The sequence below is a fragment of the Catharus ustulatus genome, chromosome 1, assembly GCF_009819885.2.
Source record: "Catharus ustulatus isolate bCatUst1 chromosome 1, bCatUst1.pri.v2, whole genome shotgun sequence".
Classification (NCBI taxonomy): Eukaryota; Metazoa; Chordata; class Aves; order Passeriformes; family Turdidae; genus Catharus; species Catharus ustulatus.
Window position 1 is genome coordinate 90,708,528 of NC_046221.1, and position 15,115 is coordinate 90,723,642.

Genomic DNA, 15,115 nt, shown 5'->3' on the forward strand with positions numbered 1-15,115 from the left:
GTGGCTCTCAAGGTCCCTACATCCTACTTGCTAGGCTTTTACAAAATTTAGCAACAAACTCAAAAGTAAGAAAAGACACTGAAATTTCTGAGCATGAACAAATGCTTTGTCATATCAACAATAGCTTTTTCAATAAATTCCAAACCATATTAAGCAACACAATACTGATTATTCTGATTCATTTTTTTACAGTTTATAATATCCTTTATTATCAGAGCATAAATTGACAAAAATATTACTTTAATAGACCTTTCAAATACATTTGAAAGTGTACTTGGACACACACATACCATAAAAGTATCAGACAGGAATATGTATTCTAAGTTGTGAAATATGTTTTGAACATTATGTTTATAGCCCAGAGAGCAACTCAATGATTTGTAGAAGGATTGACATCTGGATCATTCTAATATCTGTATGAAGAAAAAATAGAGAAATGATTTCACAGCCATTTTTGACCTCTCTGAATAATTTCAATCTGACTGTGCAAAAACTCTTCCCCAAGCAGACAACAGCATTGTACCCATGCCAATTATTGTAGGCAGTCAATGTATGGCTGCTGAATAAGTGATTCAGTCCTTACAGAATTGATATTTAAATCTGGCATCTGTTTTTCTTGGCTTCTTTCACTGCTGATTCTGCCAGCCTCTTAATCTGAGTCCCTTGCTTTCTCTTATATGCACAGACATTTTTCCATTGCCTCTAAATTTTCTGCAGTAGGCAACAAGTTGACCTGTCTTCTTTTCTGTGATCCCTTTTTTGTTCAGACACAGTGTGCAACACATTCTCTAATCCTATCAAGGATATTACAACCTTTAGCACATTGTTTGATTTTGGTTTCCCTCCCCATTGCTCCATACACAGAGGACTGTGAGACAAAATGAAGAAAGATCTGACTCCACCACAAAAGGTGGAATACTTGAGGTAACAATAGGATTTTTTCTCTCTCAAGGACAGTAATTTCACAATTATAAGCCGCACCATTTTGACTAAAATTTTGGTCCGAACCCAAAGTGCAGTTTATAATCAGGTGCAGCTTATATATGGACAAAGAACGAAAACTTGCTGTTTTAGTTTGGAGGACAGGTGTCTGCTGAGAAAGGCAGGAGCCTCTCTTTGAAATGATGCAAACCTCCTCCCCTCCAAATTATTACAATTTTAGAGATTTCCCTTTATTCCTTATAACATCATCCACCATTGTCATCATCCTGGCTCAGTGATCCATTACACACTGGGTAAAGTTCACAGAGGGAATAGACTCTCTCAAAAATGGGATAGCAGTCAGTGTCCAAGTGGTAATGACACTCTCACAAATCCCCTGGCCAGGACCTTCAGCTACATCAGGTTTGACTCCCCAAGGATGCTTTTATTCTAGACGAAAGATGTGGCAGCAATTCCGCATGCCAACTGAGCACTGCCTTCTCCATGTCCTGTATGCTCAGGTCAGGGTCAACTTTTCCCCAGGGAGTGTCTAACGATGGGTAAATTCTCCATGCAGACCCCAGTGAACACAAGGAAGAATATTAGCGATGCCTCTTGCTCAGTTCCTGACCAGCTGGAGCTGCCAGCAAGAATTTCTGGGCCCATCTGAAATTGTCACCCTGGCTGTTATAGTGTGAAAGGGCGATGAAAGTCATCTTTGTAGCCACTGTAATGTGATGACATATTCTTAAGGGGAAGGAAGCACCTAAGATTTGTAAATGCTTGTGATGGAAAGGAATAACAAAAGCCGGGGTAGGGGTCTATAAGCTATCAGAAAGTTTTATTAGCTAACTACACAACGAGTGTGGAAATTGGTATATTAGTCCCTGACCTACTATATAAGCAGGTGGCAGGGGGTTTTGGATAAAGGGGTAGGGTTAAAGAGAAGACTTACGGAGGGAGAGATTAATTAAAGAAAGAGAGAAAGATAAAGGCAAATAAAGAGAGAGAGAAAAAGAACACCTGTCCTGGTTCCAGTGTTTATCCAGTTAATGGGATGTCAATCCTGGCTGCAGTGCCAATCCAGGTGATAATCCTGGGTTCAGCATCAACCCAGCTGTGCTGGTCTGGTCTATGAGATGTCCAGAGTCCTGAGGGCACTTCCCAGGCTTGGAAGCTACCTTTTAATTGACAGGTTCCTCTGCCCTAAAGACAAATTTCCCACTTTCTATGTCAATTAATTACCATGTACAGTCCTTTCTTTCAGGCCTTCCTGGAAATGAGTCAGAGGGCTTTGGTGGTCTTCATCCTACTCTACAGTCCACGCCCTCTTCTTGGATTCACTCCTGTTCTTATGTTGTACAGTTCTGTGGCTCTTTCTAAAGAAATGTGCTGCTCTATTTCCTCCTGCCCCCCCTTCCCCATCCAAATCTTGGTCTTTCTCACAGCACGTTAATACCAGAAGCTCTTGGTTATTACCAACAGACCTTGGTTGGCTCCACTGCTGTCCAATTATCAGAGTTAGAGACACACCCATTGGTCCCTCATATTCTGGGAATTAAGAGCTCAAAAGGTCTCACTTTGGAATGCTCTTCATAGTCACAACCATAGTGGGCTTTAGTCATAGTAATTTTACATCATTCATGTCTTTTCTCTGTAACTTCATTTGAAGGTTTGTCAACAAAAATATTATTCCCCTTGGATTCTTAGTCAGAAAGAAAAATAAGTTTCCAAGGCTGTTCCTTAAAAAAGCGGTGCTAGCGGTGTTAGTTCCAGGGAACAAATAATTTTTCTGAAACATTCAAACGGGGCTTAGTACAAGTGGAGTTTGTGAAGGCCAAGGCCTAATGAGCATTTCTCAGATCACAGCCAGGGGCAGTGGGACTGCATCACCACAATCCACCCTGCATTGAAAGTCAGCTTCTCTGGGCCTCCACACCGTAGACATCACTGGATGCTGTGCTGGGGAGACTGTCAAGATGACATTGCTGCTGCTGCTGCTGCTGCTGCTGGCAGAATGCTGCTGCACAGCATTTTACCTTCTCTCTCTGTATGCCACATTCTCCTCTGTTTGTCCCAGCACTACGAGGTGGTTTTCTGCGATTTCCTGTGAGCCCACAAGCACAGCTCTGTCCATGAACACCTCTTTCAGTGGCCATTGAGCAGCACACTTGTGAGCCAATGCTGAAGGTCCTGGTACTCACTCATCACCTGGAAGTGGGCAGCCAGATACTGTGCCGAGTGATGGAAGAGATTGGGTGGCTCGACTGATGCAATGTCCAGGGGCAAGCTGATCTCCGGAGGAAATCTCTTGTTGCCTAAGACAAAGTGGTTAAGGTGTTTCTCCTCCAGGCAGCAGGGCAAGTTCCCATTGATATCCCCCAGGTGCTGCAAAAAAAATACCTCCTGTGCTACTGTGCCACATGGACAGTGTTCAGGAGGTGCATGACAGTGGTCTTCATGGTGTAGGTGGAAAAGCCTACGCTCAGCTGAGCACAGGTGAAAAACTGCAAGCATCTCAGGCCCAAGCTGTCGGTGGGGGGCTGCCTGGCAATGTGCTTGAAGAACTTAGCCTCAGCCACAGCATAGGGCTCAAGCCACAGAGTGTTTGGGGTTTTGGCATAACCAGTCTGGCTGCTCACAAAGATGTCCGAGTCACCTCTCTGCACCCCAAAGAACATCTCAGCCCTGAAGATTTCACTGCCATTGGTCACCTTGAATTGGCAGGAGCGTCTGGAGGGCAGCAGCATTAAATCCCAATTGTGTGACTGAGGCAAAGCTGGCCAGATGGCTCTCACCAGCTGGGAGAACCAGCAGACAGTTTTCTGCACATCGAGGTAAGAGTCAGTGCATAGGGTGTTTAGGAGGCTGGGATCCTGATTGCTCCTCAGCTCCTCTTTGGGATGGTGCAGGAAGCACAGCATGTTCTCAGCCTGCTGCTCCTTTGTGCAGGTGCACTCCAGCTGCACATGGACACGGAAGTTCCTCTTGTGCCTCTGCTCTGCAGAGTTCAGCTCCAGGTGGAAGCTGTGGCCTTGGGGAGGAGTCATGGGTATGAGCACCTGGTACACAACACCCTGCTCGTATGGACTCCAACCTTCGAAGGCACTGCCCACCCCGATGGCTCGTTGCAGGCCTGGGTAGAAGCTGTTTGATAAGATGTGTCTAAAATAAATCGTGCAATTGTCCATCAGGTCAGTTTTCCATTCACAGCCTTTCTGCAGGTCAAGTACAGGACACTGTGCTTGTCTAGAAGCCATCTCGAATCATTGTCAAGAACATGATCTTGTCCATCTTCCTCACCACTGTTCTCTGCCTCATTGTTCCTTTTCCCCCAGGAAAAACACAGTCCCAAGAGAAGGATGAGAAGCCCAGCAACAGCTCTGGCCTGCCAGGGCTGCAAGGAAATCCAGAGCAGTTGTCCCCAAGCCCTACCACTCTTCTTCTTGTATACTATGGATTATCACAATTCCTAAGAATTTTCCCTCTATATTTCTAACCATTTCATTTTTTCCTTTCTTCCATGGTTTCTGGATTGTATTTGGAGTAATTTTAGCAAATTTTTTGTCCATTTCTCTGCACTTCTTGTCACCCCGTTCACTTTTAGTGTGTTCACTTGATTTCACAATTTTCCCTTTGTGGAGTGCTAGAGTAGTGCAGGAGGGAATCTTCCCCGATGACCTGCAGCTGTACTGATTACCAAGGAAGAAACATCTGTTCCTGGCAAATTAGTTTATAGGATATAAAGGAGTAGGCCAGCTTTCTACCACACTCAGGCACTTGAAGATGCAGTGGGGGCAGGAGGCTGCTGCCTATGTGGAGAGGACCCAGGTGACATGTAGTCACCTAAGGGCCAGATAAGGTAAGAATATGTTGTATGAGGGACAGTCCAGGGCTAGGTGGCTGGGACAGCTTGGGGTAGCCAGCTATGCATAAAAATAGACGGACCCAGAGCCAGAAACTGCTTATAGGTAAAGGAATCAGTACAAGCTGCTAATAAAAGAATGGAGTCAGAATTAACTAAGAAGTCTATGAGATAAGGAGACAGAGTTGTACAGAACTGACAGAGAGGCTAATAAGAAAAAGAGACAGTGTTGTATAAGAAAAAAAGTCTGTAGAAGAAAATGTGTTGAGTTTAGAGTTGTATGAGAATACGGCCTGAAGATGAAAATATGCAGAGTTTGTGTATGAGGACTGGTAAGGAATGCTAGTGAAAGGGCTCATGGTATTGCCAGTACTATCTGTCTTGTCTTAGCTGTGACATCCCCTTATTTTTCTTACCATTTCATTTTTTTAGCAATCTCTCAACAGGCTGTATTTTTAATTTCCTTCTGTGATTTCAGGATGTTATTAGGAGTAATTTTAGCAAGTTTAGTCCATTTCCCTGCACTTCTTGTCACCTGAGGCCCTTTCATCATGGTCACCCTATTTCCACATTTCTGGGTTTTATTTAATTGCCTTTCATTTCATCATATCTCTTCTCCAGAGGGTTTGTCAGTCTTTGTCCTGCAATTTCAGGATTTCATTCCCTTTCCTGAAAGGAAGAATTTCTTGCTAAAATTACTCCAAAAAAGTTCATGAAATCACAGAAAAAGGAAAAATAATAGGAGTTGTGAGGTTGCTAATAAATTATATGATTAGAAAAATTGAAGGAAAATTCCAAAACCGAGTGAAAACATTTAAAGTGAATGGGATGACAAGAAGTACAGTGAAATGGACCAAAACTTGCTAAAATTACTCCAAACAATATCCTGAAATCACAGAAGAAAGGAAAAAATACAGCCTGTTGAGGGGTTGCTGAAAAAATGCAATGGTTAAAAAAAAACAAAAACAAGAAAACTCCGAATTCGAGTGAAAACACTGAAAGTGAATGGGATGAAAAGAAGTGCATGGAAATAAACCAAAAATTGCTAAAATTACTCCAGTTCTGGAAAGTCCTTGCATGTCCATGTGCACTTTGCTAAGCTGCAAGGCTAGACTGTGAAGAAAGGATCCCAGCAGATGAGAAATGCCCTCTTGCTCTGGGGCCTTCCATGGCACCAGCAGCACAAGTGAGAGCCCTTCCTTAGCCTTTGCCTTCAGTAAGGAGCTAGTTTGGGCAAACGCTGAATTCCCTGTGAAAGCAGCTCAGATTTATACTGGCTGGCCTGAAGGAGGGATGCCAGAAGAATGACAAGCTCAACAAGGTGCTTGTGCAATCCAGTTTACGCTACAGCTTTCTGCCCTTGTGTCTCTGGAGCCTTGGAGGGAAGGCTGCATGGCTTGCAGTGACCTTCACCAGCTCTCCTGCTAATGACACTGGGCACCCCAAGGCTCTTTGGTCTCAGCACAGGCAAGAGCAGTAAGAAACTCTCACCTGGATTTGGAGACCTCTCAGATGAGCAAGGACAAGAAGTGTGCAAAGAGAACATAGCACTGCACAGCAGCTTCTCTCAGCCATCAGTCACAGAAAATTCAAACATTACTGTTTGGGTTTGGGGTTTGTGTTGCCTTTGGTTTGCAGCCGTTCCCCCACAGGAAAACCTGTGACATTTTCAATGCTGGCGACCTGGATTTGAGTGGTCCCCCTTTTGGTGCTGCCTAGATGGAACTCAAAATTGTGCCTTTGCCCCTCTTTCCTCTGTTACCATGTGCCAGTCCAAGGGCTTGATGGGTAACAGGGTTTCTCTTTTCTCACCTTGTGTTAGGAGCTGGGAGAAATGCTAACCCCCTTTCCCTGCCCCAGCTTGACCCTAAAAGGGTTCTGCAGTAGGGTAAGGTGGCATGCTGCCAGTGGTTCAGCTGCCAGTCCTGGTGCAAGCTGACATGGAAGGCTCATCTGTATGGCTCAAGTCAGCTCACAGCTGCCAGCACCTGGGCTGTGTCCCACCCCACACTGATCCTGCCATCAAGTCAGAGGGCACAGATCTGTCGCTGACAAATCCGCCTCATAACCATGTCCCCAAGGGCCACATCCGCACATTCCTGAAGTGCCTCAAGGAATGACAATTGCACCAATTCCATGGGCAGCCTGTGCCAGTGCTTGCCAAACTTAGGAGAAAGTTTTCCCTAACACCAAATCTAAGCTCCCGTGGCAGAACTTGAGGCCATTCCCATCTTGTCCTCTCTGTTGTTTCCTGGGAGAAGAGCCTGACCTGTACCAGCCCAAGTGTCCTGTCCGGGAGTTGCAGAGAGTGAGAAGGTTCCTCTGGGCTGCTGACAGTGACTGCAGCCACACGTCCCCTTGTCATTGTGCCTGGCACTTCTGTCCCTGCTGCCAGTGCCCTGTCCCTGGGCAGAGCTGTTCCCTCCCTGGGCACAGCTCAATGGGTGCTCTGGCCTGGCCTGGTCCCAGAGCAGGGTCCCCTTGCAGGTGGCCCCAGGGTGGCTGCGTGTCCCCAACCAGCTGTGCCTGGGCAGCTGCCTCAGCCGTGAGGGATGCAGAGTTGCGGTAGCCCATGGCTCTGTGCTGCTTGCACTCCAGAGCTCCTGCTCCAGCTGGCAGGGCCTTGGAGCCCATCCTGTGCCCTCCCTCCATGCCAGGCTCCACTTGCTGCCCTCATGGTGGCACTCCTGGCCCCAGGGCTCTCCGAGGGCTTCTCCAGGGACACTTTCCTGCAGCCTTTCAGTCCCTGCCTGGGCCCAGTAGAGGGGCTGTTTGCAAGGGCCTGAAGGGACAGCACCAGGGCCAGTGGCTTCCCAGTGCCACAGGGAGGACTGTAGATGTGCAGGAAATTCTGGCCTCTGAGGCTGGTGAGGTCCTTGCCCATGCTGCCCACAGAAGCTGTGGCTGCCCTGTCCTGGCAGTGCTCCAGGCCAGGCTGGGTGGGGCTTGGAGCCTCCTGGCCTAGTGGAAGGTATCCCTGTCCTTGGCAGCAGGGCTGGAACAAGGCAATTTCTAAGGACTCTTCCAAGCCAAGCCATTCTGTGATCAGAGGGGCTGGGGGCAGCTGGGCTTAGTTTCTGATTAGAACCAGTTGAGCAGTCAGTTCTGTTGAGTTCAAGGAGTCTGTTCACGACTCCACATACACAGCATGTGACTTTTACCAGTACTATAGGTCTGACTGAGATCAAAAAAATCTTGCACAATCCAGATTCTGCAATACTGTATTTTATTGAAACAAGATCAAAGCAGTTTCCAGGTTGCTGCTTATAAATGTGCTAACTACAGAGCATTAATATGGGTTACAAGTGATAGTGACACTAGATATGACTTTACTTATATTTTAAAATAATATCATATGTGTAATAATCATATACATATGATATGCAATATATATTATACAGTTGTATTAATATATAATGGCTATAGTGTATCTATATCTGTTATACATGTTAGAAATATATTTACTTTATGAAAATCTTTCCAAACATAAGGAAAGTGTGAAGTGCATTAGTACACATTGGAACTAGTGAGCCAGGAGCCTCTCTGAATTCTTCAGGGAGAAATCAGAGTGCAGAAATTAAATTAAAGCCTTTGAATGAATTGAAATATGTTAAGCCACTCACACATAAAGTAAAGGTATAAGTTTAAGTTTTAGGATTAGTAAGTAAACTTTAGAATGAGATTTAGGTGCTTTTAGTGAGGAAGGGTTCTCAGATGCCAGAGCAGCAGCATGAGATCTAGTGAAAGTTGAAAAACATAGTCCTAGATACTAGTGTTTTCTGTAGAGGCTCCAGAAACATAGTTTTAAGCATAATAGAACTATAGTAAGAATATTGCTTACATTCTTCAAATAAAACAAAATAGACCATATGTGTAGTTTATATGTAACCTGACATGTTAAGAAACTAGCATTCTAATAGGTTAAGGAGTGGTTGTCCGAGTTTGTGTCTTAGCTTGTTGAGAAGTCTCTCTGTAAGAACATATAGTGAGGAGAGCTGGTACTTTTTGCCATTGCTTTTGCCATTTATATAATAGCTACATATTTCATATATTTGATAATATTCATATTAGTTTAGTTTTCTTATATTTTATTATATATATAATAATTTATACTCTTTACAGTATATAATAGCTATACACAATATATATATATCTATGAAAAAAAAAATCTAGATTCTTATATACACAAAATTTCAGGTCAGCTCCAAGACGGTTTGTCCAATGATGACCTAAAGGTGTCCCCTTCCAGGGACAAGGAGAGACACTGTCCATTGACTGATGCCAACCAAGCAGTGCTGACTTTTCCTCTTGGTCTTTTTTGTGCTCTTTCTTTTTTCTTTTTCTGTCACACAATCCTGCTTCTTTCATGGTCTAAATTTTGCTGCTTCTCAAAGGCCAGGAACAAGTGCATCTTACAAGTGGGGTTTGGTGACGTTGGCCCTCCATGTACAGCGTGTTCTCTCTTCACATGCATTCTTAAAAGTGGGGAAATTGCAGCTGGGCTTTATGCAGATCTGGGTGCATTTTTTGGAAAATAAAATGATACAAGGAGATAGAATAAACCCTCTTGTGGCCCTCCACCTACTGAGGTGGCAGAAGAGGCTGTGGGATCTTCACCAGAGCCTTTACACACATCTTCTTCTCCTTAAAGCACCAAATTTGTACTATAAGGTGGTTCTCTGCTGCCAGCTGGGAGCAGGACAAGCACAGCTCTGTGCATTGGGACATTCATTCACTGCTCACCACAAAGGATTCTTTTGAGCCATTGTCGCAGAAGCTGGTACTCATACATTGCCTGTGTGTGGGCAGCCGGTTCCTGTGCCAGGTGATGGAAGAGATTGTCTGGCTGAGTCGTTTGAATGTCTGGGGGTAAACGGATGTTCTGCGGCAGCCTCTGGTTACCCACAATGAAGTGGTTGAGGCGTTTTGCTAGCACACATAATGACATGCTCTCGCTGATATCCAGCAGTCGGTGCAGCAAATCTTTCCTGCACCACTGTGACACAGGCAACACATTGAGCAGGTGCATGAAAATAGTCTTCATGGTATAGGGGGAAAAGCTGAAGCCCAGCAGAAGATGTGTGAGGAGCTGAAGGCATTTGAGATGCAAACTGTCAGGGGGTGCCTGCTGGGCTATGTGCTTGAAGAACTTAGCCTCAGCCACAGCATAGGTCTCAGGCCAGGTTGTGCTTTGTGTGTGGGCCTCTGCAGGCTGGCTGCTCACAAAGATGTCCGAGTCACCTCTCTGCACCCCAAAGAATATCTCAATCCTGAAGATTTCACTGCCATTGGTCACCTTGAATTGGCAGGAGTGTCTGGAGGGCAGCAGCATTAAATCCCAATTGCGTGACTGAGGCAAAGCTGGCCAGATGGCTCTCACCAGCTGGGAGAACCAGCAGACAGTTTTCTGCACATCGAGGTAAGAGTCGGTGCATAGGGTGTCTAGGAGGCTGGGGTCCTGATTGCTCCTCAGCTCCTCTTTGGGATGGTGCAGGAAACACAGCATGTTCTCAGCCTGCTGCTCCTTTGTGCAGGTGCACTCCAGCTGCACACGGACACGGAAGTTCCTCCTGTACCTCTGCTCTGCAGAGTCCAGCTCCAGGTGGAAACTGTGGCCTTGGGGAGGGGTCATGGGTATGAGCAGCTGGTACACAACACCCTGCTCGTATGGACTCCAACCTTCGAAGGCACTGCCCACCCCAATGGCTTGTTGCAGGCCTGGGTAGAAGCTGTTTGATAAGATGTGTCTAAAGTAAGGGGCAAAATTTTGCATGAGGTTCCTTGTCCACTCGCAGCCTTTCTGCAGGTCCTGTATGCGTATGCGCATACACTGTATGCGTTCCATTATAATTCTTCCAACATTATCATCCAAATCATTGCCTCCTTCATAGACTGCAAGCGCAAGATCATTGTTTTCTACATTTGTAGCCTCATTGCTATCTTCTTCTCGATTCGCATCATCATTGTCTTCTGTGTTTCCAACATCTACTTCATTTTCATCCCCATTTCTGACTTCCTCTGCATTCACACCATTGTTTTCTTCTTCATACACTTCTCTCCTCTGGCTCCTTTTGCACCCCATCAACCACAGGACCAAGAGAAGGATCAGGAGCACAGTACCAGCTATGAGCTGCAAGCACTGCACCTGCTTCAGGGTGACCTGCTCCACCTCCTGCTCCAGCCGAATCCTCTCACATTCCAGCTTTTTTGCACGCACTTCCATGTGCAGACGTGTTTCCTCATCCCAGTCATCACCCACGAGCTGTGGGTACTGGATGAGGCTTTTCAAGAGCACGAAAAGCAATATTATGGAATTCATGGTCTGCAGGGGGATGGAGAGAAGGCCTTGAGTGGGGCTGTGAGGGAGACAGCTAGCAGTGGGGGCAGCAGGGATGGGAATGCTGAGGGTTCTGAGGGCAGGAAGGACAGGGCCCCAGACAACTGGCAGGCAGCAATGCCTGTCCTGCTGCCCCAGCAGCAGCAGCACGGTGCCCTGCCCAAGGCTCTCACATGAGAGGCTGTACCTGCCTGCAGGGGGAGAACCTAGCCCTGCGGGCAGCGTTTCTGCCCTGGCCCTTGTCCCCAGCCTGGCCCCCCCCCACCACGTGTGCACTCACCGCTTGCCCAAGCAACACTGGGCCAACGTTACCTGCTGGAGCCTTTTATAGCTGTCCCCATTGTGACACATCCCCTGTGATGTCACAGGCGTCACAGCACATCAGAACCCTGTCAACCCCACCACTTGTCCCCACCCTGGCTCAGCCTCTCAGAATGGTCCTGGTGTACTGGTTAAACCTGCCTTTGAGTGAAGCTTCTTCAAAGATCTCCCATTGCTCTTTCTTTTGCATTGATTTTCATCCGTCTTCCACTGGCAATCTCATAGATAACCATGTTGGAAGACATCCTTGAGGATCATTGAGTCTAAGCTTTGATTCCTCACTGCTTGAACTGCACTTCAATCTTCAAGGTTGAAAAAGTCCCTGAAGATCACACAGTCCAACGGCAAACTTAATACTGCCTATGGCACCAATCAGCCAGGTCCCCAGATACCACATCCACATGACTTTTAAACCTTTCTGAAGGTGGGGACTCAGCCATTTCCATAGGCAGCCTGTTCCCAAGCTTGATATCCTGTTTGATTAAAGCATTTTTGCTAAGATTCAGTCTAAATATCTGAATCTGATGTAACTTGAGATAATTTTCCTTGGTCTTATTGCTTGTTTCCTTGTATCACAGGACAAGTGGGAACTTCAGACAAGCCCTGCCTTAGCCTGAGATTTTGGCAACAGTTCATATTTAAGAAATCACTTTGGCCTGCAAGTTCCAAGGATCAAATCTCTTTATAAGACTATTTACTATACAGACAGGAGACAACAAATTACCTCAGTCAGAGTTACTTACTACTCAGTATAAAACTAAAAAGAACTGGAAGTAGATTGCAATATAACAAACTGTTTATGACATGTAGGTATCTCTATTAAAGCTTGTCAAAGAAACAGCACTGATTAGAGGTCAAATGTAACATACCACAGAGATGACAATAATGCAGATTTCTTTCACTTAACCTCCACAGGTTAAGCGGAGTTTTAAGCAGTTACCTTAAAACAAGTGTCATTGTCCACAGGAGAAACACCACACTTTTCCAGAGAAATGAATAGAATTTTTTTTTTGCTTTGTGAACGTTTGGTATGGCTTTTATAGTCATAAAGTGAAGTGACTGTCAGTCAGAAACCCAGCTTCTCTTCCCAGATCTCACTTCAATGGTAAGATATTTGCTGGCAGTTGGGAGATGCCGGCCCACTCTTAACCCCATGGTGACAAAAGAATTCACTACAAGACAGCTTGTCCTGTTTGAATTTTCTGACCAGTTAACAAACAGATCAGCTCTTGAGCTGGGCAAGATGCCCTACCATGCCTCGGAGAATATATCAACCCCCACCTGGCTACAACCTCCATTCAGGGCGTTGTAGAGAACCATAAGTTCCCCACTAAGGTTTTTTCTCTCTGCTAAAATCTCCCCCCTCCCTCAGCCTTCATCACACTTATACTCCTATAGAAATGTCTCTTAATAAAAAGGACTAGCATGAGAATATCAATACCTTTGAAAGTACATACTATGAGGCCCTTATTACAGTAATTTCAAGATTATAAACCGCACCATTTTGACTAAAATTTTGGTCTGAACCCAAAGTGTGGCTTATAATCAGGTGTGGCTTTTATATGGATAAAGAATGAAAAGTTGCTGTTTTAGTTTGGAGGACAGGTGTCTGCTGAGAAAGGCAGGAGCCTCTTTTTGAAATGGTGTAAACCCCCTTCCTCCAAATTATTACAATTTTGAAATCAAGCAGCTCTCAGGCAAAGATATGGGAATTAGGAATAACAGTTCTTTACTAGGGAAATTAAAATAGAAATACAGTACTACAAAGAAACAAACTCCAAACCCTGACAAAGTCAGAGTACAACCTGACACCCCGTCAGGCAGGGTGTTGGTAGCAGTCCCATTAAATGGTGGCTGCATCCTCCTGCAGTGACAGATGTGGTTCAGTTGGAGCAGTGCTCCTGCAGAAGGTGCAATTTCCCTCCGGAGGTGCAGTAGTGATATGGAGAAATCCGGTTTTCCTCTGGAGTCCAGTGGAGAAAGGGACTACCTTAGTGTCCCAAAACCTCTGTTTTTATCTTGGTAAGAAATGTTGGGCTCTTCCCTGTGGCTGGAGCAACTTCCAATGGGATGCAGTAATTTTATCAGTCCCACAGTGGGACTCAATGGCCATTAGCAGAAAATGACTCGCTGGAGGAAGGATGGGCTGTGAAAAGATAAAGAACAATGCCCCGCCTGATTTCAGTGGATGGCCCATTAGCAGAATATCTACTGTTGAGATAAGGATCACTGCCCCCACCCTCAACAGATGGTGATAGAATAGATATCTTTTATCACACTTCGTATTGTAACCCAAGACACCTGGACGTGCAGCTTATAATCAGGTACTGCTTATAATCATGAAATTACTGTACATATTCCTTAAACAGAACAGAAAAAAAAAAGTGCTAAGACACCACAAAAAGACATTCAAAACCTGAAGTTTCAAAACAAGAAAGGCTACAGAGGAATCAAAAGTCTTGCTGATAACAGATTTCTAACAGTTTTCATAGCCATTTCATCATATCCTTCCTTCTCTTTAATTTATAGGCAGTAATGACCATTTCAAACTTTGACCCACCAGCTACCTAAACATTTACAGACAATGTCAAATCTAGCCATGGTACAGAACAATATGAGGCAAAACAGTGTATAGTGTAAGGTAGTGTAATACTATATTACATAGTGTACGTATTCTATAGGGTAACTCAATATAGTGCAGTACTGCTTAAAACTAAACAGGATCCACTGTTAACCCACCTGTATTCAGGCATGGTAGTTTAAAATGCAAACGCATTGATGATAGTGGCCAAGGTCAGAGACAAAATACAGTACTAAAAATCCCTCAGCTATCACCCTGAAGGGCATTTCTAATGTTAATCCAGAAATCTAATTAGGCAGCCTGACTGAAAAAAAAAAAAGAATCCCACTTGAAGGTCACTAAATTGAATAGATTCCAGCTACTGTGTAGAACAACACTAATCATATGGAACTGTATTCACTGTTCACTTTAGCATTACCGAGCAAAATATTTGCATGCAATGTAAACATAAAGACAAGATACTGCAATATTAGGGCCTTGGAAATGGAAAACTAGAACAGTTGGTAATGATGACCAATATGACCAGCATTTCCTATACAGATGTACGTGCAGGTGGCTCACAGACACAATATATGAGCTCAGAGCATGTTTTTGGGGGGTGGTTTAGAAGATGGTTGAAAGACTGCTTTCTGTGATAATGAGAGGATGGAGAAGAATTTCCAGAGGCATCTGTTTTGCAAGAATCTTATGCAATATTTATTCCAATGCTATGGATCTCTTGCTGTCACCACCAGTGGCAACAAAAAGGCACTTGGATAAAAAAAGAATCTTAAAATAGTAAGGGAGGTAGTTCTACAGAAATTTTTATTACTTCTTATTTGACATTGTTTCAAGAAAGCTCACAAAACCCTTGAAAATATGCTCAAGTTTCTGTGAATCTTTCATTTATGTCAGGGCAAAAATTAAAGAAAACCATGACCTTTCTGACTCTTGCAGAGACTTCAGAAAATTACCTCCTCATTTCAGTATATGCTTGCCTCCTGGACTTTTATTAAAAAAACAACAAAAAAAATTACAAACAAACAAACAACCAACCACACAACCCCTCCCCCCCAAAAAAAAAAAAAAAAACCAAAAAAACCCCCAAACA

The 15,115-nt window shown here is 44.6% G+C and overlaps 1 protein-coding gene across 1 annotated transcript; it reads right to left on the minus strand.

The window, feature by feature from the left end:
* Positions 1-9,422: 9,422 nt before the first annotated feature.
* LOC116997013 (inositol 1,4,5-trisphosphate receptor-interacting protein-like 1) lies at positions 9,423-11,161 on the minus strand. Its single transcript, XM_033061201.1, has one exon. It carries the CDS (start codon positions 11,103-11,105, stop codon positions 9,519-9,521), a length of 1,587 nt encoding a protein of 528 aa, XP_032917092.1. The 5' UTR covers positions 11,106-11,161; the 3' UTR covers positions 9,423-9,518.
* Positions 11,162-15,115: the final 3,954 nt, after the last annotated feature.